This window comes from Rana temporaria, chromosome 7 (assembly GCF_905171775.1).
Source record: "Rana temporaria chromosome 7, aRanTem1.1, whole genome shotgun sequence".
Lineage (NCBI taxonomy): Eukaryota > Metazoa > Chordata > Amphibia > Anura > Ranidae > Rana > Rana temporaria.
Window position 1 is genome coordinate 97702441 of NC_053495.1, and position 27317 is coordinate 97729757.

Sequence of the window (27317 nt, forward strand, 5' to 3'; positions counted from 1 at the left end):
GAATTGTCTCAGTTCCTTCGGTGAGTGTGTATGTAAGGCCATGAAGCCGAACCACACACCGGCCAGATGGGGTAAGCGGATCAGGGTGAGATTGATGAGAGTCCCAGGAAAGATGTCAAGAACTTGGGGAGCGGGAAGGAGGGGGTAGCTCTGTAAAAAAAAAAAAAAAAAAAAAAAAAAAAATTCCCAGGGACACAAACATCTGTCATATTTCCCGTAGGAAAGTCACCCCTTAAGAACTTCCAAAAACAAAACAAGAAAAATTAGTACACATCTCATGGAGAACTAGGGATGTCAGATATGATGATTTGGAAAGGAATTGGTCAGTCTCCTTTGATCCCTCTGGTTGCGCCTGGTGGAAGGGGTGGACCAAATAGGTGAGGGCCTTGGTGTGGCTGGTGGGCGGGCGTGGGGGTCCTGTGTCAGCAGGCCCAATTTTATCAGAAGCTCCTTGCCTTCAATCACATTGTATACAGTGTATGTGGAGCCATTGTGGGGTATTGTGAGCTTAAAAGGGAATCCCCAACGATATCTTATTCTGGCTGCTTGTAAAACAGAGGTGACCTCTTTCATCCGACGTCTCCTATCCAGCGTGGCAGGAGAGATATCTGGGTATATCTGGATTCTTTTACCCTCAAATGAAATATTGGGGGTATTTCTGGATGCTCTCATTATATCCTCTTTAATCAAAAAGTCCTTCATGCACATGATAATGTCCCTAGGGGGGTTATCAGCGGTGGGTTTTGGACGAAGGGCTCTGTGAATCCTGTCACATGCAAATGCAGTTAAAGGCTTGTCTGGGAGGAGATCATGGAAGATTTTAGATACTGCAGGCATTAGATCTGTAACAGACTCTGGGACCCCACGCAGCCTGATGTTTTGGCGGCGATTTCTGTTGTCCAAATCTTCAACCTGTGCCTGCATAAAGGCAAAATTATCTGCCAGGTTTTCAAAGTCCTTTCTTAGGTCGTTATGTGCCAGTGAAAGTTCGTCATGTTTGGTCTCCAGAAGATCAGTGCGAGTGCCTATGCTGGCTATCTCATGTGAGAGGGCAGTAGTGGATTTATGCACCTCTCTCTCTATTTTCTCTACTAATTTAATATATATGGAAGTGAGACTCTCATCCAGATCTGCCTTAGACAGAGGGGAGTTGTACTCACGGTTGTCTTTAGTGCTGGGCTGTAGTGAGGTCTGCTCTCCCCCTCCCCATGTGAGGCCGCCGGCGCCATCTTGGGACGCTTTGCCGCTCCTCTGCTCCATGTCCAGGAGAAAGTTAGTGAGGCAGTGCTGGGGTCTTTTAAAACGCTTCCCCTTCGCTGGTGGCATGCACTCTTAGTTCCCACGGGGGTGCTAGTGAATTTCGCCGCGATCCGTGCTGATTAGCCCCGGGAAAATGTGCCAAAAGGACCGGGTGCGACGGAGCTGAGCTCAGGCGAGTCCTGTCAGCATCGCGCCGCGCATGCGCCCCCGGTCCGTTAGTTTCTATATTTGGCTTTCCTCTCCAACACGGTTACCCATGGGGGATAGAAGACAAAGGAGGACCAATAGTGTAATATTATTTTAATTAAAACATGCCACAAGTTAACAATAGCTTGCTTACATTAGGCGGTGCTTCCCTGGCACTAGAGATACCCGCAGTAAAAGTTAATGGAAGCCAACTAGAAACTAACGGACCTGTCTGCAGTCTACCGGTTTCCAGCATACTGACCTAGTGTGAAAGCTTGAGTGCTGGGGAGACATGAGAGGTGCTTTACAGGTGCTATTAGCTCTAAAATGCTAAAAGGAACCCCAGTGTGAAAGGAGCCATTTAAATCATATTTTCATTGACTTCCAGTTACAACTTTTAAAGAATAACTAAAGGCAAAACTTGTTTTGGATGGGGTGGAGAGGGATTAAAACACCTGACCATTTTTATTGCTGTCTGAGCCACCATTAAAGTGGAGTTCCACCCTGAAAATAAAATTACAGGAAAATGCTGCAAAAAATAAATACATTTTGTACTCACCCGAAATACCTGTTGCTATGCGGATGTTCCCAATCTGCCTTATCCGCGGTGGGTATTCTTCTGCATCCTCCTCCTTGTGAATGGGGCACGCTGCCTTCTGGGAACTGTGTATAGTTCTACTTTAAGGCAAAATAGTAGCCTGGTTGTTTTAGTTTGCTGAAGTCTGTTATAAATGTTTCATTTTTATAGAAGTATTGTGGATTCAAATTTTTAATGGTTACAAAAACCTTCTCATTTTACTGCAGATAAGTACCCAGCACCTGCCTTTTTGTTTTCAGCTCTACGTCTGCAATCCCAAATTCAGCAGATGTGTGTGTGTGTGTGTGTGTGTGTATATATATATATATATATATATGCTATCTATCTATCCTCTCAGGGCTCGACAAATCCCGATCGCCATGGCGACTAGAAATAGTGTCCTGGCGACTTGGCTTGGAAGGTGGGCTTTTTGTGAGCTGGCGCCATCTGGTGGTGAGCCGTTGGTATTACAAGTTATTACCACCAGATGTGAGCTGGCGCCATCTGGTGGTGGCCGTTGGTATTACAAGTCAAGCATTACACGTTAAACAGCAATTCTAATGTCATTTTTCACTGCCATCTTCTTCCCTCTAATTAGAACCCCCAAACAATATAGATATTTTTTATCCTAACACCCTAGAGAATAAAATGGCGATCGTTGCAATACTTTCTGTCACGCCGTATTTGCGCAGCGGTCTTACAAGCGCACTTTTTTGTGAAGAAATTACACTTTTTTAAATTAAAAAATAAGACAACAGTAAAGTTATCCCCATTTTTATTTATATTATGAAAGATAATGTTACGCCGAGTAAATTCATACCCAACATGTCACGCTTCAAAATTGCGTCTGCTCGTGGAATGTCGACAAACTTTTACCCTTTAAAGTCTTCATAGGCGATGTTTAAAAAAATCTACAGGTTGCATGTTTTGAGTTACAGAGGAGGTCTAGGGCTAGAATTATTGCTCTCGCTCTACCAATCGCGGCGATACCTCATGTGTGGTTTGAACACCGTCTACATATGCGGGCGCTGCTCACGTATGTGTTCGCTTCTGCGCGCAAGCTCGTCGGGACGGGGTGCGTTTTCTGGCTCCTAACTTTTTTAGCTGGCTCCTAGATTCCAAGCAAATTTGTCAAACACTGTGTGTGTGTGTATGTATATATGTGTGTGTATGTGTGTGTATATATATATATATATATATTTGTTTTCCTTTAAACTGAATTAGGTTTTCATTGCTCTTTAGGGAGACCTCCTGTCCCATTGCAGCAGCTGAGAAAAAAGCGATCTGAGGCCCTTTTCACACTACAAAATAAATCCGTTTTAATAATCCGTTTTAAAATCCGTCAGATAATGTTAAAAAACGGAAGTTATACGTCCTTTATAAAATATCATTAAAGTCTATGGGATTTTTTTATGTTCCGTAAAGATCCGTAATAGTCCGTTATAACATACGGACGTTAGTTATAACGGAATATGTGACGGGTCTTGCACTATTTTTTGTAAATTATTTGTCCGTTGCAAGTAACGGATATATTAACGTCCGTTATATTTTAACATTGAAGTCTATGGCACATGGACGTTAGTAAATGTCTCTGTAAATGTCCGTTATGTTAACGGACGTTAATTTTACTGAGCATGGATATTCAGGGGAACCCCGCTGTCAATTTAAAACAAAAATGACGTGCGGTTCCCGGTAAATATCCATAACCAGACCCTTCAGGTCTGGTATGGATATTCAGGGGAACCCCGCCGTCAATTTAAAACAAAAATGACGTGCGGTTCCCCCTAAATATCCATAACCAGACCCATTATCCGAGCACGTTGACCTGGCCGGCCGCAGAAAAGAGGGGGGGACAGAGTGCGGCCCCCCCTCTCTCCTGAACCGCACTAGGCCACATGCCCTCAACATGGGGAGGATGTCCCCATGTTGATGGGGACAAGGGTCTCATCCCCACAACCCTTGCCCGATGGTTGTGGGGGTATGCGGGCGGGAGGTTTATCAGAATCTGGAAGACCCCTTTAACAAAGGGGACCCCCAGATCCTGACCCCCCCCCCCCCTGTGTGAAATGGTAATGGGGTACACTGTACCTCTACCATTTCACAAAGGAAGTAAAAAGTATTGTAAAAAAACACACTGACACAAAAGAATAAAGTCCTTTATTTAAAAAAAAAAAAAAAAAAAACTCCAGCGCTGAAAAATCCACTCGTTCCCGGCTTCCAGCGTTGTCCTGATCCTGCGACGGGTGCGGGTGATCTCCCGCGATGAGAAGATCCAGCGTCGGGTGATCTCCGCTCCGGCGATGTGAAGATCCATCCAGCGCAGCATCCCGGACCTCCTCTCACCGCTGGGCACAGCCCAGCGAATGAGCGGCTGAAGCGGTGACATTTCTTATATAGAGGAGGCAGAGCCACCCGTCACGTGACCCTGCCCCCTCTGACGTACCTCTGCTACGTCACTGGGGAAGACCATGAAGAGGAAAGGTCTTTCCTCTTCATGGTCTTCCCCAGTGACGTAGCAGAGGGTACGTCAGAGGGGGCAGGGTCACGTGACGGGTGGCTCTGCCTCCTCTATATAAGAAATGTCACCGCTTCAGCCGCTCATTCGCTGGGCTGTGCCCAGCGGTGAGAGGAGGTCCGGGATGCTGCGCTGGATGGATCTTCACATCGCCGGAGCGGAGATCACCCGACGCTGGATCTTCTCATCGCGGGAGATCACCCGCACCCGTCGCAGGATCAGGACAACGCTGGAAGCCGGGAACGAGTGGATTTTTCAGCGCTGGAGTTTTTTTTTTTTTTTTTTTTTTAAATAAAGGACTTTATTCTTTTGTGTCAGTGTGTTTTTTTACAATACTTTTTACTTCCTTCGTGAAATGGTAGAGGTACAGTGTACCCCATTACCATTTCACACAGGGGGGGGGTCAGGATCTGGGGGTCCCCTTTGTTAAAGGGGTCTTCCAGATTCTGATAAACCTCCCGCCCGCATACCCCCACAACCACCGGGCAAGGGTTGTGGGGATGAGACCCTTGTCCCCATCAACATGGGGACATCCTCCCCATGTTGAGGGCATGTGGCCTGGTGCGGTTCAGGAGAGAGGGGGGGCCGCACTCTGTCCCCCCCTCTTTTCTGCGGCCGGCCAGGTCAACGTGCTCGGATAATGGGTCTGGTTATGGATATTTAGGGGGAACCGCACGTCATTTTTGTTTTAAATTGACGGCGGGGTTCCCCTGAATATCCATACCAGACCTGAAGGGTCTGGTTATGGATATTTACCGGGAACCGCACGTCACTTTTGTTTTAAAATGACGGCGGGGTTCCCCTGAATATCCATACCAGACCTGAAGGGTCTGGTTATGGATATTTACCGGGAACCGCACGTCATTTTTTGTTTTAAATTGACGGCGGGGTTCCCCTGAATATCCATGCGACTTCTGGAGCTGGACTTCAAGAAAGGGTGAAATGATTTTTATTAACGGACGTTAGAAAGGAATGATATAACGGATGTATACGGATATATACGGATAAACATTATCCGTTTTCAATAAAGGAAGAATGGTAAAATATTTATCCGTATGTATCCGTTATTAAATCCGTTAATAAACGTCCGTTAATAGGTGTAATACGGATGTTATAAAACGGACATACAATCCATAGTGTGAAAGAAGCCTGATACTTTTGGGTGTGTCAGGCAGGATGTCCATGCTGTACTTTGATGGCTGCTATGTTGTCACAGGACACAATAGTGATGTACCAGCTGGAGGGTGAAGCCACAGATCCCTGCAGTGCAGACACTGACACCCTGAAGCATTCAACAACCACTACTAATAGACATATAGATCTGAGTTTTAATCATTTTATATTCTCTTCCAGTCTTAAAACAAAAAAAGCACAAAGTCTAAATCTCTATGAAATCATTTGTGTGAAGTGTCCTTTTTAAAAAAAAAAAAAGAAATCCCTGATCTCCAGTTAGGTGCCTATGATTAGGGGGGACGATGTCGGCTGCAGGCTAAAGTAAGCATTAAAGCGGGGGTTCACCCTATCGACGAAAAATATATATTTTTTTTTTATTTTACCATAAAATCAGGCATTGTAGCGCGAGCTACAGTATGCCTGTCCCGAATTTTTTACCCCCGTACTCACCTTGTACGCGTAGATCGAAGATACCGGGGAATGGGCGTGCCTATGGAGACGGAGGATGATTGACGGCCGGCTCTGGCGCGTCACGCTTCTCCGGAAATAGCCGAAATAGGCTTGGTCTTCACGACGCGTGCGCATAGCCTGTGCGCAGGCGCCGTGAAGAGCCGAGACCTACTCCGGCTGTCTTCGGGGAGAGTGACGTGCCAGGGCCGGCCGTCAATCATCCTTCCTCTCCATAGGCACGCCCATTCCCCGCGGGAGCCGAAAAATACGATCTCCGATTACAAGGTGAGTCCGGGGTTAAAAAAATCGGGACAGGCATACTGTAGCTCGCGCTACAATGCCTGTCTCGATGGTAAAATCGTGTCGGGGGGGGGTGAACTACCGCTTTAAGTTTCCTCTCCCTCAGTGGTTGTTTTATTTTGTAGCAAGCTATAGTGTGAGTAGTTGCAGGATGCGGCTGATCTGTGTCATACGTTTGTGGACCCAAACAAACTGGTACAAACATCAGGTTTTAGTTAATTATCTCAGAGTCAGATCTCAGTCTAGGAAATAGATTCTGGCCTAAAGGATGCCTGAACCAAGAAGCTGCAATCCTTCTGACTGGAGAATCGAGAGTAAGGCCTCTTTCACACGGGACGGATCCGTGATGATCCGCCCTGTGAACCTCCGCTTGCTTATCGGGGATCGCTCCGCTGAGCCGGTGGATGACAGGGTGGTCCCCGCACACTGTGCAGGGACCGCCCTGTCAGATCCCTGCTCTCCCCTATGGGGGGATCAGATGAATACAGACCATCTGTCCGTGTTCACCCAATCCGATCTGCAGACGGATGGATAAATAGGGTTTTCCTCCGTCTGCAGAATCTGAGGATTGCGGACCCAGATGAGATCGGGTGTCAGCGGATGTTTTTCTGCTGACACCCGCAATCTCATTGGGATCAATGAATGTCCCTTTTTCATCCGTAAACAGATGGATGAAAAAGCGGACATACGGTCCGCATGTGTGAAAGAGCCCTAAAGCATTACCGGGAGGGCTACTGTGATTTCCATGAGAGGTAATCACCCCCCCCCAGCAAGTGTTGCACATAAAATGTACTCTATGAAAATGTAAATATAAGGTTTTGGCTAGAGTAGGAAAGGTTTAAACCCTGACAGTGTTTTTGTACTCTGGAAGGGAACTTTCCTTCACTTCCTGTCATGGATGCCTCAGTTGCCCCACTTGTTGGGGACAATTCTACAACTTTGGATTTCTCAGCACTCTTAGTGATAGGTGGTCATCTTTGTGATCATTATAGAGTGGTACATTTTCCTGATGGGATCTCGGACAGTAGTAGTAAAATGCCTTTTCTCACTTTATCCAAAACTTAAATTTTTGCCTAGTGATACAGTTTAACCATTACTTGGAATGCATTTAATGATGTTTGGTCTATATTACAGCATAAGAGCATGTTTGGCCACTGTGTAATGATCATACTACAACCAGAACTAAAACCTTTTGCTTACAACTAATGTAACCAGCCTGTTTCATTTTCCCCCATATGGACAGTAATCAGGTTTTGTCTAACATTGTTTTAAGGGTCAGTAAAATGGCTTTTTTGCATTTTTTACAGGCGGACAATTTTGATAATTTGGACTTTACTACAGACCTAATGTCTTGGAATTCTCAGCAACTGAATGAGCAATGCTTTACAGGTATGAAGTTTATATTTTATTTGAAAAATGTATAGCTGAAAATTTTATATGTAATGTGTAAGTAAGAATTTCTTTTTTCATTCATTGAATGTTGGAATAGTTATAAAATCATACCTATATTATATTATTGATGCATGCAACTAAATCCAAGAACAAAAACATAATATATAGCCTACTAGTTATTTGATGTGATGACGGTTTATTTTTAATTTTTTGGCTTCTATTAAATTTGTATTTATTTTTATCCCCCCCCCATTTTAATTTTATTTCCAACTGGTAGTTCCAGGTGTTTCCATGAAATGGATCTGTCACTATTATCGCATAGTGTTTGTTTGCCGGCCTGATGATTAGTAATGAAATGGCAATTAAAACCATTTGAAAGTGTACCTTTTTAGTACATTTACTGAGGTGCGTGTCTTCTCACCTCCCCCCTCCTAAGCCTAATACACACATGCCAAATGTCAGGCGGCATCGGCCGGTTCAATAGAAAACCGACAAACGTTAGGCCTGTGTGTACTGTAGACGGTTGGATGGGGCATGACCGAAACAGGTCTGACAATCGTCTCCTAATTAGTGCTCTCAGCCAATGACTGAGAGCACTGGCTGAAGTGTTCTGGCTTGGGGTGTGTGTGCGAACACAATAGCACATCAGGGGAGATCGCTATACTAACATCACATTGTTAGTACAGCAACTCCTTCAGAGCTGTCAGGGTTTTTTTTTTTGTTCAGCCCTGCTGGCAGTGGTAGAATACCATTAAATACAAATGAATAATTAAAGTGTGTGATGCGTCTTTGTGATTTAAAAAATTAGCAGTATGAAGTAACTAAGGTGTGGAAATAACACTAAAACGTGAAATACCAGGCTTGTGAATTACGCATGTCGTTTCTTTATAGAAGATTGGAACAATCCGGATCCCTTGTCTTGTGCATCTTCCAGCTGTTCTGTTCAGTCTCCTCTGTCTATTGATTCACCATCCTCTTCATCACAGTTTGTGCCGGTAAGGAGTTTGTTGCAATGTTATCTGCATGCATATGTTAATATTCTAGCAGGTGTTTACTATTAAATTATTTTCATGCACTATAAATGAGACAAAATAACTAATCATGTTATGGTGAGGAGACCCCAAGTAACCAAAAAGCCCTCTTCTAGAATCGTAGGATGTACAGGATTGCCTTCTTGAAAAAAAAAGTATAAGGCCGGGTTCACACCTATGCGAATTGGTTGCGGCTTAACATTATAACATAATACATTAAATTTAATGAGACTGGTTCACATATGTGCGATGCATTCGCACTGTGCATTGCCCAAAAAACATGTGCATTTTCTAGGCATTGCTGTGCGGCTCGGGTGCGAATTTAGCCCATTATCTTTCTATGGGCACGCATCTGATTTGCACATGTGTTGCGTTCTGAACAGTGATCATGAGGGGGAACCCCACGCCAAATTTTAAACGAAAAAAAAGGCATGGGTTCCCCTCCATGAACATACCAGGCCCTTAGGTCTGATATGGATTTTAACAGGAACCCCTACGCTGAAAAAACGGCTTGGGGGGGCCCCCAAAATCCATACCAGAGTAGGGTAGGGGGGTAGGTGCTTTGGGGTGGGCCGGGCTGCGTGCTTGGATAAGGGTCTGGTATGGAATTTGGGGGGACCCCCATGCCGTTTTTTCGGAGTAGGGGTTTCCGTTAAAATTCATACCAGACCTAAGGGCCTGGTATGCTCATGGAGGGGAACCCATGCTGTTTTTTTATTAAAAAATTGGCGTGGCGTTTCCCCTCATGATAACAGCGGCAAGACTTCCCTCCCCTCTCCAAGGTCATCAAATCCACAGCTAAAACGCAAAGGAACCGCTGAACAGCTGATTGAGAACTGCAACGAACAAGTGTGAATCCGGCCTAAATAAGGAAATAAACACATCAGTTTAATGGTTTTCAAGAACCGTTACATTCAAGGCATGCCATGAATGGTAACTTTTTCATTTTGACTTGTGCTATCAACTTGTCAGAGCTGATCACATGTCCAGCACCATGGCATTTGCAGATCTGAGGCAAACATGGGAACTTTCTTTGGTTCTAAATGATTGGTGGGGTTAGTTTTAGGTTTTAACATAGCCCCTTGACAATTCAAAAACAACCTTTGTTTTTGTTGGATGTGTAGTGCAACATATGACCTCCTTCCATGAACCCCTCATTCGTTCATGTAGAAATGTCATTAAAGTGATATTAACCACTTAAAGGGGTGGTTCCCCCGAAATTCATTTTTTTTTTAAAAAAATCCTTTCTCCCGCTTAGTACATGTACAATAATGTACTCACCCGTCCCAGGAATCTAGGCGCCAGCATTCTTAATTCATCAGAAAGTAAACTTTATAAAATACAGCGATGGACGTTTCCATCTTAGCTCCTGGCATTCTGAAGCCCTATGCTGGAAAGAAATAGACACGCCCAGCCCCACTCAGACAGACCAGGAAGTGCCTGCTTCACAGACCATAAAGAAAGGTAAACAAACGTTTTAAATTTTTTTGTTTGGCGAACGGTTTTTAGGCTAACTATGCCCCTGTGTTTAAGGTTAAGTTGTTAGATAGGTGGAACCTCCACTTTAAGGACCCCATTCATGCCGATATACGTCGGCAGAATGGCACATCCACGTACGTGGCTTTTTAAGCCCAGCCGTGGGGTCGCGCGCCCGCGACCCGGCCTGAAGCTCCGGGACCCGATCGCTGCTGGAGTCCCGCGATCGGTCCCCGGAGCTGAAGAACGTTCTTCACTGTGGCGGCGTCATCAATCGTGTGATCCCTTTTATAGGGATACACAATCAATGACGTCACACCTACAGCCACACCCCCCTACAGTTGTAAACACACATGAGGTCACACATAACACCATCAGTGCCCCCTGTGGTTAACTCCCAAACTGCAATTGTCATTTTCACAGTAAACAATGCATTTTAAATGCATTTTTTGCTGAGAAAATGACAATGGTCCCAAAAATGTGTCAAAATTGTCCGAAGTGTCCGCCATAATGTCGCAGTCACGAAAAAAATTGCTGATCGCCGCCATTAGTAGTAAAAAATAAAAAATAAATTATAAAAATGCAATAAAACTATCCCCTATTTTGTAAACGCTATACATTTTGCGCAAACCAACCGATAAACACTTATTGTGATCGGTCTAAACTGAGAATTTTTTTTTTTTATATATTTTTGGGGGATATTTATTATAGCAAAAAGTAAAAAATATTGTTTTTTTTTCAAAATTGTCGCTCTATTTTTGTTTATAGCGCAAAAAATAAAAACCGCAGAGGTGATCAAATACCACCAAAAGAAAGCTCTATTTGTGGGGAAAAAAGGACGCCAATTTTGGTTTGGGAGCCACGTCTTACGACCGTGCAATTGTCAGTTAAAGTAACGCAGTGCGGAATCGCAAAAAGGGGCAAGGTCCCTAACCTGCATATTGGTCCGGGTCTTAAGTGGTTAAAATCCTTGAGGCTTTAGAAGCACTTTAAGTCAGCCCTCCTTGTTTTGTCAATCGTAAACTCCTACTATCCTTTCCTGCGGATTTTCAGTTTGATAATAAGGCCTGGAAGACTTTTTTTTTATTTTTTATATTGCTTGGTGGGAAGCCAGAAAATCCACGTAACTACGTGATTGGGAAAATTTTTCTCTTTTCTATAGTTGTCTGTGGAAATCAGATTGGCTTTGAGTACCATTAGAGATCATGTTTCGCCCCTGTCATTATTCTTACAAAGTCCTTTAGCCTCCCATTTGCTGGTCCAAAACGTTTATGCAAAGGGCAACTTGTTTGCTCCCCCCCCAAATTTAAGTCCCAAAGACACATAGGGGACCTAATGGGGGGGGGGGCCCCATTAGGTCCCCTATGTGTTTTTGGGACTTAAATTTGGTGCGGTCTGTGTTACAGGAACAACCATTTGAACCTATTGAGGAAATTCCATTAGACTTGCTGTCACGCAAGCTAGCCTTCCTGATGGCCATCTCCTCGCCTCAGCCCTTTCGTGCAGGAAGCCATGCTTGATCCTTCACCATGACCTGTCCCATCTCTTTTGCCAAAAGTGGTGTCGGCCTTTCATTTAAATCAGGACATTGTTTTGCCTTCTTTTTTCTCTCAGCCTCGTTCAGAAGAAGAGAAACGACTGCATTCTTTGGACATTGTCCGGGCAGTCAGAGTTTATTTGTCTATATCTGCAGTGCCGACTTCCTGGTGGTCTCTGCATGTGGTGTTGCGAACACGCCCAAGCTCATCCTTTAGGCCCCGTACACACGAGAGGATCCATCCGCTGGAATTGATCCGCGGACCGGCTCCAGCGGATAGATCCCCTGGTGTGTACAATCCAGCGGATCTGTTTCCGCGGATTTTTATTCCCTGGGATGGATTTCCAGCGGATAAAAATTTGAAGACATGCTTTAAAATCTATCCGCTGGAATCCATCCCAACAGATTGATCCGCTGGTCTGTACAGACTCACCGGATCAATCCGTCCGAATGAATCCCCCGCATGCGTCGTAATGATTCGACGCATGCGTGGAATTCCTTATATGACAGCGTCGCGCACGTCGCCGCGTCATCATCGCGGCGACGGCGCGACACGTCATCGCGAGGGGATTTCGGCGCGGATTTCGATCCGATGGTGAGTACTCTCCATCGGATCCAAATCCTCGAGAGGATTTATCCGCGGAAACGGTCCGGTGGACCGTATCCGCGGATAAATCCTCTCGTGTGTACTAGGCCTTAGTCTTCAGTGCATACGTTCACAAAATTTTATCAAGTGGATGTTCGAGCAGCCGAGGATTCAGCTTTCAGCCACATTGTACTGTGGGCTGCAGTATAAGGTCTGATGGCTATCTTTGTTTGGCAGGGTGTCTCCCTCTCAAGGTTATTGCTCTGGGATATCCCAGTAGGTAATAAATATTGGCCTAACTCTGTGTCCCATGATGTATAAAGAAAATGTTATTTTCTTTATCGTACATCACGGGACACAGAGCAGCATAGCCATTACTATGTGGGTTATATAGTCTACCTTCAGGTGATGGACACTGGCACTCCCAAACAGGAAGTCCCCTCCCTATATAACCCCCGCCCATAACAGGAGTACCTCAGTTTTTTCGCCAGTGTCTTAGGTGTTGGTCACATTTGAATAGCTATGCCTCTACGTCCTTGGGACCTTGGCAGGCTAACCGGATCCGTCCAAAGTGGACGGTACCTGGGCCCCCGGATCAAGGATGGGGTTTTGCCTATAACGTCTCTCCCTCGGAGGACTGGACTCTGGGTTCCAGGACTTTGGGCCTTCCAAGGACTAAATGTTCCTGCTGCCAGGGTGCTGTATAGGTCCAGGGGTGTGGTGTTCCTATTAAGGACCCCGGTCCCTGAAGGTCTACTACAATACCCACGGAGATGGGGGAAGATTGGGCCTCTTGCTCTGCAAGTGGGGAACCTGTGGAACTTGGTTCGACGGTAGGTTCTCCAGGGGGATCTTGGGTTTTAGCCTATAGTATGCTCTGCATCGGCAATCCATACCACTATGTCTTTTAGACAGGATGGCAGTTACCCATTCGCTTCCCCCTGGCTGGCCCCTGGTATACTGCTGCTACCGCAAGGGTAAGGATGGTGGCTCTGCTAAATCCCCTATTCTCCTGGCAGGAGGTAAGGAGAAGCTGCCCCAGCTGAGTTTAGACACAGGCCCTAGGAGGGCTATGTCTGCTTGTACCTGTGTGTTTGGGCGCCGCTTCCAGCTTTGCTCCACGTGTCTCTCGGCGGCGTTTTCTGGCCTCCCCATAGCTGCCTGTGCGTCCGTAGCTGCCGCGCGCGCACGGTAATTTAAGATTTCAGGGTGACGTGCAGAGGGGGCAGGACAGCGTCCGGGACGTGCCCCTCCCGTCTGATGTCACAGGGGAGGCGTGTATTTAGAGCCCACAGCTGAACGGTGCAGCTGGAGGGACACAGAGCGGCAGTCTCCCTGCCAGAGAGCACTTGTATCCTGGAGATAGGCTCTTAGCTGAAGACAGTGACACCCGGTGGCGGTTTAGAGAACTGTTCGGGTCTGGAGCTTATGCTCATACTCTGACCTTTTTTTCTATGTGTAATTCAGCCAGAGTTCTCTTGCAGCAAGCCTGAGCTTTATTCTTTTCTCAGGCTGAGTTTTTTTTTTTTGTACATATTATCCTGAGTGCTCAGTACCAGTCCAGCAAATTAAGGGGGCATTAATTAGGAATATTTCTTGAATAAGTGTCTCCCTTAATTTTTGGGCAGGAAAGCTCGGAATACCTAGCAATATCCTAGCCTTATTTTTTGTGTGACTTCTTGCTGTAACAGTTGGTTGTGGCAGCGGAGTACCTCAAGGTTGTGTCATGGCTCCCAAGGGTTCGGGGACAGCTAAAAATGCAAAAAATGTTAAAAAACAAAAGGGTTCCCCTTTGGGCTCGGAGGATCTTGGCCAGGTTTCGGCGGTCCCATCCTCACTGGAACGACCCTAGGTGAGCCATCAGGGTTGTTAGGTGCTACGGCTGGCCCTATCCAACCAGCTCCTGTCTATGTCACACAGGAGATGCTGGCTTCCACCCTGGGGGGTTTGGAACAGAGGTTGACAACATTGATTGCAGCCTCACTGCCAGTTAGGAAACGGGCTAGGTCCCCGTCCCCTAAACTTGTATTCTCAGATGCAGAGATCCTTTCCCCTGAGGAATTGGATTTTGCAGAAGACCAAATGAATAACCTAAAGGAGTCTGATTTGGATATGGTCCGGACGGCGTTTAAGTTGCCGCTGCCTGAACCACAGACACCTGCGGTATCCTCCTTGGGGTCTCTGAAGGCACCACTGACTAATGCGGTGTTTCCAGTTTATCCGCTCTTAGAGAGCCTGATCTTTCAGGACTGGGTTCGACCTGATAGAATCTTTATTCCTCCTAAGAGGTTCTCTGTACTTTACCCTATGGAGGAAAATAAGACCTTAACTTGTCTGGTAGAGAACATTCAAATGTTCAAAGATCCGGTAGATAAAACATTAGAGACTCTGCTAAAGGCCTCCTTTGCCACGGCAGGGGCAGTGGTCCAGCCGGCTGTCGTGGCTATTGGTATTTGCCAGGCATTAAAGGACCAGACAAAGCAGGTATTAAGGGACGTTCCGGCGCAACAGGCCCAGGAACTAGCCGATCTTCCAAGAGCCCTGTGTTTTGCGGTGGATGCCATAAAGGACTCTATCCAGCAGGCCTCCCGCCTATCTCTATTTTTAGTGCACATGCGGAGACTCTTGTGGTTAAAAAACTGGTTGGCCGAGACCCCCTGCAAGAAACTCTTGGCAGGTTTTCCTCTCCATGGAGAGAGGTTGTTTGGAGAGGATCTAGACAAGTATATACAAAAGATATCTAATGGAAAGAGCACCCTCTTACCTGTTAAGAGGAGATCTCGTGGTCCCACGTTCAAGCGACCAGCCTCTCCCGCTCCAGGCCCTTCAGCCTGTAGGCAGTATCCACGGCCTGCCGGGCGATCAACAATGGGAAATAAATCTCAGGGTCAGACTTCGGGTAGCAAGAGACCCTGGTCTCGTAAGCCAGCCAAGCCAACCCCCAAATCAACTTTATGAAGGGGCGCCCCCACTCACTCGAGTGGGGGGAAGGCTTCGGTTTTTCTCAAAGGTTTGGGAAGCCAGAGTCACCGACAGGTGGGTCCTGTCTTCGGTGGCCTTAGGTTACAAACTGGAGTTTCGGGGATCCCCCCTCCTCACTTTCATGAGTCAAGCCTGCCCAGCGATCCGGGAAAGAGAGTGGCTCTCCTGGCAGCTTTGGACCGCCTCTTGCACCAGGGAGTAATTGTGGAGGTACCAGTCCCAGAACGAGGGCTAGGATTCTACTCAAATCTCTTCATCATACCAAAGCCCAATGGCGATGTCGGGCCAATTTTAGACCTAAAGGGTTTAAACCACTTCCTAATGATTCGGTCTTTTCGGATGGAGTCCATCCACTCGGTGGCCGCCGCCTTACAGCAGGGAGATTTTTTAGCGTCAATAGATTTAAAGAACGCATACCTCCACGTGCCGATATTCCCGGGACATCACAGATTCCTTCGCTTCGCAGTGAATCACCGCCACTACCAATTTGTGGCCCTCCCGTTTGGGCTAGCAATAGCCCCCCGGGTATTTACGAAGATTCTAGCTCCTGTCTTAGCCAGTCTAAGAACCCAGGGAATCTCAATTATGGCTTATCTAGACGATCTAATCATAGATCACTCAGCTTCCAGTCTAGATCAAGCAGTGGGCCTCACGGTACAGTACCTCGAGTCTCTGGGTTGGGTCCTAAAACAGGACAAGTCAGCCTTACAGCCCACAAGACGGCTAGAATACCTCGGCATGTTGTTGGACACAGAACGTCAGAGAGTTTTTTTGCCGCAAGCAAAGGCCGAGTCCGTAAGGGAAGTCATCCTCTTAGTTCTTAGCAAGGAGAAACCTACCATTCGCCTGTGTATGCGACTGCTGGGCAAACTAGTGGCCACCTTAGAGGCAGTGCCATACGCTCAATTCCATACTCGGAGCTTGCAAGCAGCCATTCTATCGGCTTGGAACAGAAGGGCCCAGGCATTAGACCTGCCCTTAACCCTATCACCACTTGTGCGGCAAAGTCTGTGCTGGTGGTTGATCCCCCAGAACCTGCAAAGAGGAAGGTCCTTCAGTCCCATCTCCTGGAAGTTGGTAACCACAGATGCCAGCCTCTTGGGCTGGGGGGCGATCCTGGAAGGATGGACCCAGCAGGGAGTGTGGTCACAATCAGAAAGACTCTTGCCCATCAATGTGTTGGAAATCAGGGCGGCACGCTTGGCCCTGGAGGCTTGGACACCCAGACTGCAGGGGTCACCAGTAAGAGTACAGTCCGACAATGCCACGGCTGTGGCATATATAAATCACCAGGGGGCACCAAGAGTTGGGCAGCCCAGAGAGAGGTGAACCTGATTTTTTTTTTTTATGGGCGGAGGCTCATGTCCCGTGCATCTTGGCGATATTTATTCCCGGGTGGAAAATTTACAAGCGGACCTCCTAAGTCGCCAACAGTTGTTCCCGGGAGAATGGTCCCTCCATCCCCAGGTGTTCCAGGATATTTGCCAGAGATTGGGGTCTCCGGATGTGGACATCATGGCTTCAAGATTCAACAAGAAGGTGGACAGGTTCATGTCCCGGACAAGGGACCCGTTGGCCTGTGGAACCGATGCGCTAGTGTGCCCTTGGCATCAGTTTGCGCTACTGTATGCCTTTCCTCCGTTGCAGATGATACCCCGCCTCTTGCGCAGAATCAGGGTGGAACAAAGACCAGTAATCCTGGTGGCTCCGGCCTGGCCCCCGAAGGTCTTGGTACTCCCTAATAGTGAGGATGTCGGTAGGAGAGCCCTGGACTCTCCCGCTCCGTCCAGACCTGCTTTCACAGGGGCCAATACTCCACCCTGCCTTACGGCAACTAAATTTGATGGCCTGGCGACTGAATCCCTAATTCTCAGGGGTAGAGGCCTGTCTAGCCAGGTTATTTCCACTCTAAATAAAGCTATAAAGCCAGTTTCCAGAACAATCTATTACAGAGTGTGGAAGGCATACGTAATCTGGTGTGAGTCAAGGGGCTGGCATCCCCGCAAATATACCATTGGCAGAATTTTACAGTTTCTTCAGCTCGGGGTAGATAAGAACCTTGCAGTGAGTACTATCAAAGGGCAGGTTTTGGCCTTGTCAATTTGGTTTCAGAGACCATTGGCTACCCACTCCCTTGTTAAGACCTTCTTACAGGGTGTTTTATGGATTAAGCCTCCAATCAGGGCTCCGCTTTGTCCTTGGAACCTAAACCTTGTCCTATCGGCTCTACAGAAGCAACCTTTTGAGCCTTTAGCCGAGATTCCATTGCTTTTACTAACTAAAAAGCTAGTGTTTTTGGTGGCTATGGCTTCTGCTAGAAGGGTGTCAGAGTTGGCAGCCCTGTCTTGTAGAGCAGTGTTTCTCAACTCCAGTCCTCAAGGCGCCCCAACAGGTCATGTTTTCAGGATTTCCCTCAGATGAAACAGCTGTGGTAATTACAAGGCAGTGAAACTGATTAAATCACCTGTGCAAAATAATGGAAAGCCTGAAAACATGACCTGTTGGGGCGCCTTGAGGACTGGAGTTGAGAAACCCTGTTGTAGAGAACCATACCTTGTTCTGCATAGGGATAGAGTTGTTCTGCGTCCACATCCGTTGTTTCTTCCAAAGGTGATTTCAAGTTTTCACTTGAACCAGGATTTGATCCTGCCGTCCTTCTTTCCGAAACCCGCTTCGGGAAAAGAAAGATTACTCCATACCTTAGATGTTGCCCGGGCCATGAAGTGCTATCTTAAGGCCACAGAGAAGGTTCGGAAGACCGATGTATTATTCATTTTGCCAGATGGACCCAAGAAGGGTCAAGCGACAGCAAAATCCACTATCGCTAGATGGATTAAACAAGTGATTACTCAGGCCTACGATTTGAAGGGGATTCCCCCTCCTTTGTCGGTGAAGGCCCATTCTACTAGGGCCATGGGCTCATCTTGGGCAGCACATCACCAGATCTCCATGGCTCAGGTTTGCAGGGCGGCGACCTGGTCGTCAGTCCACACGTTTACCAAATTTTACCAATTGGACGTTAGGAGGCGCGCCGACACAGCCTTTGGGCAGGCGGTACTGCGGGCTGCAGTATAAGATCCTCGGGTCCAGGGCACCCTTAATTAAATTATTTATCTGGAATGTCTCCCTCCCCTCATTAAAGAATTGCTTTGGGACATCCCACATAGTAATGGCTATGCTGCTCTGTGTCCCGTGATGTACGATAAAGAAAAGTGGATTTTTATATACAGCTTACCTGTAAAATCCTTTTCTTGGAGTACATCACGGGACACAGAGCTCCCACCCCTCTTGTGGGAAATACTTGGGATGAATACTGCTTGCTACAAAACTGAGGTACTCCTGTTATGGGCGGGGGTTATATAGGGAGGGGACTTCCTGTTTGGGAGTGCCAGTGTCCATCACCTGAAGGTACACTATATAACCCACATAGTAATGGCTATGCTGCTCTGTGTCCCGTGATGTACTCCAAGAAAAGGATTTTACAGGTAAGCTGTATATAAAAATCCACTTATTTTTTTTCCGTCATACTTACCTGTAAAATCCCTTTTACATCATGGGACATGGGATTTACCTGTGTCCCTGTACATCATGGGACACAGAGGCCCCTCCCCTCTTTTTTGAGCATTCAGTGCTTGCTACAAAACTGAAGTGTTTCCTGTATGTATATATAGGTTCTATAGAGGATCACATCCTGTCTAAGGCTTTGTCTACCAGTGTCCCTTCACCAAGAGATTGCGTATAACCCAGTGGGTAAATATTAGCCTAACTGTGTCCCGTGAGGTACTCAAAGGAATTTTACAGGTAAGTATGACGAAAAAAATTCACACACACACACACATTTTTCTACCAGCATCAACAAGAATGCTGATACTGAACTTAAAGCGGAGGTCCGCCAACCGCTGCACATACTGCAGCTGCTGGCTTTTAATAATCGGATATACTTACCAGTCCTGGAGTCCAGCGATGTTGGCAAAGCAGCTGATGTTTCCATCAGCTGTCGGGTGCATGCCACCTCCATTGCAAGTAAGGGAACTGGGCAGTAAAGCCTTACGGCTTCACGATGGGAACCCTACTGCGCATGCACGAGGCTCTGCTCCTCTCTCCTACTGGCACGGCGGCCGGGGAAGGAGGAGGGTGGAGCCCGGCGGTGACGTCAATACCCGCGGCTGAGACTCCCGGAAGTGGGAACAGGATAAAAGGCAGGTGCCAAATAGGGCACCGGAGTTGGGGGTGGGGGAAGAGTACAACGAGTGGAAGTTCTACTTTTGGGTGGAACTCTTCTTTAAACCATACTGTACAGTTGGTGTGCCTTTTTATGGCTCCAAAATTATTTAAAATTTTGTAAAGAATATCCCAAATAAAACACTGAAATCTGAAAGCCTTGAATAACAGATTGCAACAATTACAGTATTTTTTTTTGTGATCATATTTGTTTGTTTTCCATCATTTTAATGTTTTTTTTTGTGGTGCAATTCATCTTGGAATCCCTGAAATGAAATGTGCCTTTTTGTTGTGGGGTATAAGACAAAGTATTGTAATGTGTAACTGCATATTACACATACTTCATATCTTGTGAACACCCCCTGCCCTTCCTCAAAGACTTGTTCTCCTCTACAGTATGTTTTCAAATTCTTTACAGTTGGGCCCGACTCCTCCCACACATGGTTATCTCCATTCAGATACTATAAAGTGTGGGTAGTCCTTTTGTCCTGATAATAGTACAAACTTTTGGCCTGAATAAGGATTGCTGCATGCACATACTGAGGAGGCTGTACCAGACAGTGTATACTTTTAAGAAGAGTCTTTAAGGCCAGGCAGGCATACATGGATCAAAAACATATGACCGATTCAGCAGGGACCAGCCAAATTTTACAATCCTTTTTTATTAAGGTCATAAACCTTATAATTATAAAACCATACAATACAGTAAAGAAAAGTACCGGTACATAATGGTGACATACATCATTGATTGCAAAGGTACCAGTATAGTGTCATTTTGGGCTGTGACTATATATTTCCTAATGGCAAATAATGCATCCTCCAAAGAGGAACTGCATGACTGGGGATCACCCTCATCTAAGATGAGAGGTCACCCCTGCCATAAATCATGATCACGGTAGCTGGTATTTGTGTTTCCATACACAGCCCTCAGAGAGTGGGACCAATGGCGGTCGACCAGTGGTCCTACGTCTCTCCCAAAACTATCCAGACAAATTTCAATCAATGTATGGGCAAGATGTTTGTACGCAAGTCGATCTATTGATCGACTTGTGTACAACCAGGTTGTTGGGTTTTTCCTGAATGATCAGTGTTGCCCTACTAATCCATTGTATTCTGACGACTTGGAAGGCTACCAGCTATGAGAATACAATACCACATCGGGAATGATCCCCCCCACCCTCCTTAAATGTGTGGCTGGGAGAATTGGCTCATTTTTGTTTTTCGCTCGACCTGCTATTGGAACGAAAAAATATAAATCATGTCAGAAGACACCACAGCGATAATATCAGCTGAGAGAGGTCATGTAAGTAAAATGTATAAAATGCTCCTGGCCTTTATCATCTCTAATATATTTTCCATTTACTTTGTTTTAGGAAGAGATTGATATTTCCTCCAGTGTTCAGATGTCTCCAGTCTCCTTATACTCTGAAGCTTCAATAAGTCCCAGTTCACCAGAACAGTCTGACGAGAATCTTGTAGTCACAACACCCACCAAAAGTACGTTCCCTTCCTGTTAAAAAAAAAAAAAAAGCAAGTGAATGTTTTCTGTACAACTTGGGGTGGGGGGGCTTGCAGTGATGTGCACTTGCTTTAATGGTTGGACCACTTAGGTTATGAAAGCCCTATAGTGCTTTATGCCCCTTCGCAGTGACATGACAAGTTTTTCATACAGAATTTGAGTGTTCTGTTTGTGTGTGTGTGTGTAATATATATATGTATGTATGTATGTGTATATGTATGTAAGTATGTATATATATATATATATATATATATATATATATATATATATATATATTATTATTTCTTCATATGACTTTGCTTACGCCCCAAGTTGTCCCGATACCACTTTTTTAGGACCGAGTACAAGTACCGATACTTTTTTTTCATGTACTCGCTGATTACCGATACTTTTTTGAAGGATACCCCTTACATTGGCGGTCAGGGGGAAGAATGCCCCTTACATTGGCGGTCAGGGGGAAGAATGCCCCTTACATTGGCGGTCAGGGGGAAGAATGTCCCTTACATTGGCGGTCAGGGGGAAGAATGCCCCTTACATTGGCGGTCAGGGGAAAGAATGCCCCTTACATTGGCGGTCAGGGAGAAGAATGCCCCTTACATTGGCGGTCAGGGGGAAGCATGCCCCTTACATTGGCGGTCAGGGGGAAGCATGCCCCTTACATTGGCGGTCAGGGGGAAGAATGCCCCTTACATTGGCGGTCAGGGGGAAAAATGCCCCTTACATTGGCGGTCAGTGGGAAGAATGTCCTGCACTCCTGAAGAGTTAGTTCTAATTCACCAAAGAAAGGCAGGTCTCCCCTCCCACTGGGCCATTCTTGGTGCACTTCTTATCAAAGCTTCCTCCACCAGCGTCGAAAACAAACAGGCAGGAGACTGAGTCACATCCAGCAAAATACCTGCCAGGGTGATATGATGAGTGATGGGATTTACACAGCGGGACATACTGAACAGCAGAAGACACGCTGCAAGTTTTACAAACAGTAGATCATAAGGAGGAAGGCAAGACTGTGTGCATGTCACTTTACTTCCCCGCCTGAAGACTCGCTCTGTTCTCTGCTCTTATCCCCGCCCCGCACTCCACCCCTCTCCACTCTGATCCCCACCGCGCACTCCTCCCCCGCTCTCCGCTCTATGCCAAGTCACGCACTCCGCCCCGCTCTCCACTCTGATACGCTCGCCGCCCGCTGACTTCTCTCATCTGAAGTATCGGTGAAGCATCGGGAGCATTTGCGCCACTACAAGTACTCGCGCAAATGCTCCGTCTCTGTCCCGATACTGATACTAGTATCGGTATCGGGACAACCCTAGCCCCAAGTCTCAGTGATGTAAAAGATATATATGCCAAATTTCAAGAAGATTGGATAATATTTAGGGGTTGCACACATTGATCACTTTTATCACAAACTAGTGAAATTTCTAACATTGAACTAAGTGTACAAAAGAAGAAAAAAAGATTGATATAAGAATAAACATTACAAAGCTATCTCTGAAATCAATAAGAGTGATACTGGAAGACATCATCACAAGCACCTAGTGACGAAGAGGCTGAGTTTTTGCCTCCAGCAACGAAAAAATTACGTTCAAGTCCTAGATAAAAACCTCTTGATCAGACACTCGCGTCTACTTGGGACAGAGAACAGCTATCTATTCGACAAGCAAGTACTTCATTTATAGCAACTGCAAACAGCCTTGGCCACGATGTTTCAAAAATTTCCATATCTCCAGCTACTGTTTACCGAGCTGGGGCCATCAATAGAAGTAAAATGGCAAAGGAAATCAAAGAGTCACTCTTTGAAAATCCTCCTCATTTGGTTTTGCATTGGGATAGTAAACTGTTGCCCTCAGTTGCCCATGTTAATGTCAAAACTTTGAAAGATAGAGTTGCGGATCTAGTGACTGGCAAAGATTTTTAACATTTGCTTGGTGTACCTGTTGCCCTGAAAGGCACTGGTGAGCAGATGAAAATATGCCAAAAAATCGAGAAACCAAACCTGCAAAGAAAAAGGAAGTGAAACCATTAGAGGGTAAAAACATGTTTTTTGAAGGAAAAGACCTGAGCCATTTCATTACTAATAAAACAAAGACGTTCTTTGAATTTTTTGAGATACACGACATGACAGAATACTGCAGTGATTCTCTAATGCCTTGTACACATGATCGGAATTTCTGATGAAAATAATCTGACAGAATTTTTTCATCAGATATTCTGACCGTGTGTGGGGGCCCCATCTGACTTTTTTCCGTTGGAGTTTAGAAATAGAACATGTTTTATTTTTTTCCGATTGTCTGTGTGGCACTCCGACGGAGAAAAAACCACACATGCTCAGAATCAAGTTGACGCATGCTCGGAAGCATTGAACTTCATTTTTATCGGCTCGTCGTAGTGTTTTACATCGGTGCGTTTTGGAGGGACGAATTTGGTCTGATGGTGTGCATGCAAGACAGCTTGAACAGAATTCTGACGAAAAATTCCACCGGATTTTATCCCTTTGGAAATTCCGATTGTGTGTACAGGGCATTGGAAGCCATGTAAATGCTCTTATAAAAGTAAAAATTAAAAGTAATTAACATTGAAAAATCGTATTTTTTGCCTACTTTTACAAAACCGATCAGTGTGCACTCTAAATATTATCCAATCTTCTTGAAATTTAGTGTGTGTGTGTGTGTGTGTGTGTATATGTATGTATGTGTGTGTGTGATTGATATATATATATATATATATATATATATATCAATCAATCTATATATATATATCAATCTTTTACATCACTGAGACTCGGCGTAAGCAAAGTCTGCCAAAATGTTAGTTTATTTTTTGCCTTAGAAATTGAATCCCTAATAAAAAAAAAAATATATATATATATATATATATATATATATATATATATATATATATATATAACACTGGAAAAGTGCATGAAGAAAATATTGCGGTGGGTGTGGATTTTTGCACATGTGTTTGTTTTATGCATATGTTGATTTATGGACATGTTAAAGCACACATTGGACTTTTTGCACATTTATTGTGTTTATGCACAAGTTTGTGACAGTTTTTGATTTTAATATTTTTTATTAAATTTTCAGCGGTTCTAAAGGCAACAATTCAAGTAGAACAAAATCTCTCAAGTGCAAAGATCAATACAAATGGTATCAAAAAATATAGGTGCAAACATATTTTAAAAATATTAATAGGCATGTTAAACCAACAGAATAATGACACCATAGAACAAATTTTTCACTAGATATATGTCTCTCTGACATAGAAATTATTTGTGAAATGAAAGGCACAAGAGGCAACAACCATCATACTCATGAAAATAGAGGTGAATTTGCCTCCTAATGTTTCAGAGATAAGGAAAGAGAGACAAAGAGACAGCATTGCCTGTATTGGCAGAAAGGGTGAGGAGGGCTGCCTCAGGACTCGCTAGTCAATAGAAATGTTTATCTTACCAATGGATCCCACGTCTTGTCAAATTTTGCGGTGGTGTTATAGAGGGTACAGGTGAGCCTATCGTTACCAACATCCAATTAAGCTTGCGTTTGATGTATTTACGTGATGCCTCAAGCTGCTTCCAATGTTTCGCTATCGTTAGCCTGGCAGCTAAAGTCATATTCAAAATCAACTGCCTAGAGTTCATCGGGACTTCAGGGGGTAATTTCTGGAATCAAGCCAGTTCAGGAGATCTGAGAATATGTATCCCTGAGTGCTTGTTTTTCTAACTATTAGTGGGTCAAATCGATGTTCGGTTTTGGACTGCAATGATTTCCCTTCCGTCAAGTCCATTTGTTCAAAAATCAAAACATTTTAACAGTAAACGACCTACCAATGTTCTAAGAAGTTTCGTACAAATTTTCATAAATGCATTCAGATTGCAAATATTACCTGCTTGCCGACCACATAACTTAGTTATACTAGTATGTGATCCGGCACTTCCAGGTAGGGGCATTGTGGCTGTGCTGTGATCGGCGAGGAAAGACACAGAACAGAGTACTGCCTATGGAAAAAAGGCAGAGTTCTCTTCTGTCAGCAGGGATGTGATGAATAAAATCCATGATTTTATCGCTCTAGATGTTTACACTCATTCCCAGCCAGTCTCATTAGTACAATAACGGTGCATATTTTTAGCACTGACCACCACTGTATTAGTGTCACTGGTCCCCACAAAATACGAGTTGGTGTCAGATTGTGTGCCGCAATATCAGAGTCCCGCTAGAAGTCATTGATCACCGCCATTACTAGTGTATATAAATAATCAAATAAAAATTCCAGTGTATATCCCATAGTTTGTTGGCGCTATAACTTTTGCACAAACAAGTGAATATATTCCTATTGGGATTTTTTTTTCTTAACCAAATATATGTAACGGAATATATATTGCCCTAAATGTATTAGGAATTTGTTTTTGTTTTTCTTACAAAAAAAAAATTATTGGATAGGTTTTATAGCAGAACGTTTTTAAATTGTCAGCAATTTTGTTTATAGTGCAAACAATTAAAAACCCAGTGATGATCAAATACCACCAAAAGAAAGCTCTATTTGTGGGGGAAAAAATGACATTCTAATTTTATGTACAGCGTTGCATGACCACGCATTTGTCAGGTAAAGTAATGCAGTAATATAGAAATAGAGAACTCCGGCGCTGTGTGATGGGGGGGGGGGGGGGGACTACAGCAGCACCTGTGGATCTGATCCTAACAGAAAAAGTGATAATAATGTGAAGTATGGTAGCTGCGCTGTGGGGGAGGGAATGGGAAGGTGGAAGTGAAAAGGGAATGCGAAGTAAAGGGATCGTGGGTGAGATAAAAAATAAATAAAAAATGTATGGTATCTGATGATACTACAATGAACAATACAGATGAAAGTGAACAAACACCTATAATCCTATAAAGATTTAACAGTGAAAATACAAAGTAAAATGGCTACTACATATACAAACACCAAAAATAGCATAAAATAAGTGGGAAAAAAAATGTGCAAAACTATCAATTTTTTTCCCCACTTATTTTATGCTATTTTTGGTGTTTGTATATGTAGTTGCCATTTTACTTTGTATTTTCACTGTTAAATCTTTATAGGATTATAGGTGTTTGTTCACTTTCATCTGTATTGTTCATTGTAGTATCATCAGATACCCTAATTTTTTTATTTTATTTTTTATCTCACTGTTTAAGTTCACCCACGATCCCTTTACTTCGCATTCCCTTTTTACTTCCACCTTCCCATTCCCTCCCCCGCAGCGCATCTACCATACTTCACATTAAAGTAATGCCGTGCCGCATCGCAAAAAATGGCCTGGTTGTGAAGGGGGGTGATTCTTCTGGAGGTCAAGTGGTTACTGTACATATCCCATAAAGCAGAGAAACTGTCACTGCAACACCAATTTACTACTGAATTACGTACAATTTTTTTTCACACAAAGTCTGTCGTAATATAGTGAGGTTTTCAAAGAAATATCTCTCTCAGGGAAAGGTCTGAATCTGCAACTATTATTTGAAAACTTATTCTAGTTCAGTTTTTTTTTTTTGTCAAATTTAAAATGGGCAATCTATTATCAGTCATCTTATTATAGTGAGGGCTCGTTTTTCACCAGAGGCAGTCAAATGCATTTTTACACTCCGTATAGAAGAAACTTGGCTGTATTGCAATGAGCCTAGTTTATAACATTGTGATTATTTCATGTGTATTTTAAAAAGTACAGAATGCTGCGTTTTTCTGCATGTAAACATACTGGGAACGCACTGTGAATGCAACTTGGTAAAAAAAAAAAATTGATAAATGCACTAAAAACATGCTGAAAGTGCATCACAAATGTGTTATAAATGCATAAAAAACACGTGCAAGCAAGCCCAAATAGTCACTGAGGCCACCTAGCAGACCTAATGCATACTGTAAGTTTCCGGTAGTTGATTTACTGCTTACCTCTGTTGCTGATGTTTACAATTTTGTTTGGAGAAACCAACTACCAGTGGCATTTTTTTTGTTTCAATTTTAGTACCTTGAACGTACGCTTAAGGACTAGAAAATACATGTCATGTATGCTGTAGTCCTGTTACTAGCATTGCAAGCAGATTAATGCAAAATGTAAAACGCACCTTGTTCACACCTATGTGTT

At 44.6% G+C, this 27317-nt stretch overlaps 1 protein-coding gene across 5 annotated transcripts in view; it reads left to right on the top strand.

Annotated features, from left to right (window-relative positions):
• ATF6 (activating transcription factor 6) overlaps window positions 1-27317 on the top strand; it is a 153981-nt gene that overhangs the window by 18210 nt on the left and 108454 nt on the right. For 2 of the 5 annotated variants that reach the window (XM_040359721.1, XM_040359723.1), the window contains exons 3-6: window positions 7769-7850; window positions 8745-8848; window positions 21060-21183; window positions 24289-24351. In XM_040359721.1, coding sequence (XP_040215655.1) covers window positions 7769-7850; window positions 8745-8848; window positions 21060-21183; window positions 24289-24351 — 373 coding nt within the window. The remainder of the gene's footprint in view (window positions 1-7768; window positions 7851-8744; window positions 8849-21059; window positions 21184-24288; window positions 24352-27317) is intronic. The other 3 variants (XM_040359724.1, XM_040359726.1, XM_040359722.1) reach the window with 2 other exon arrangements.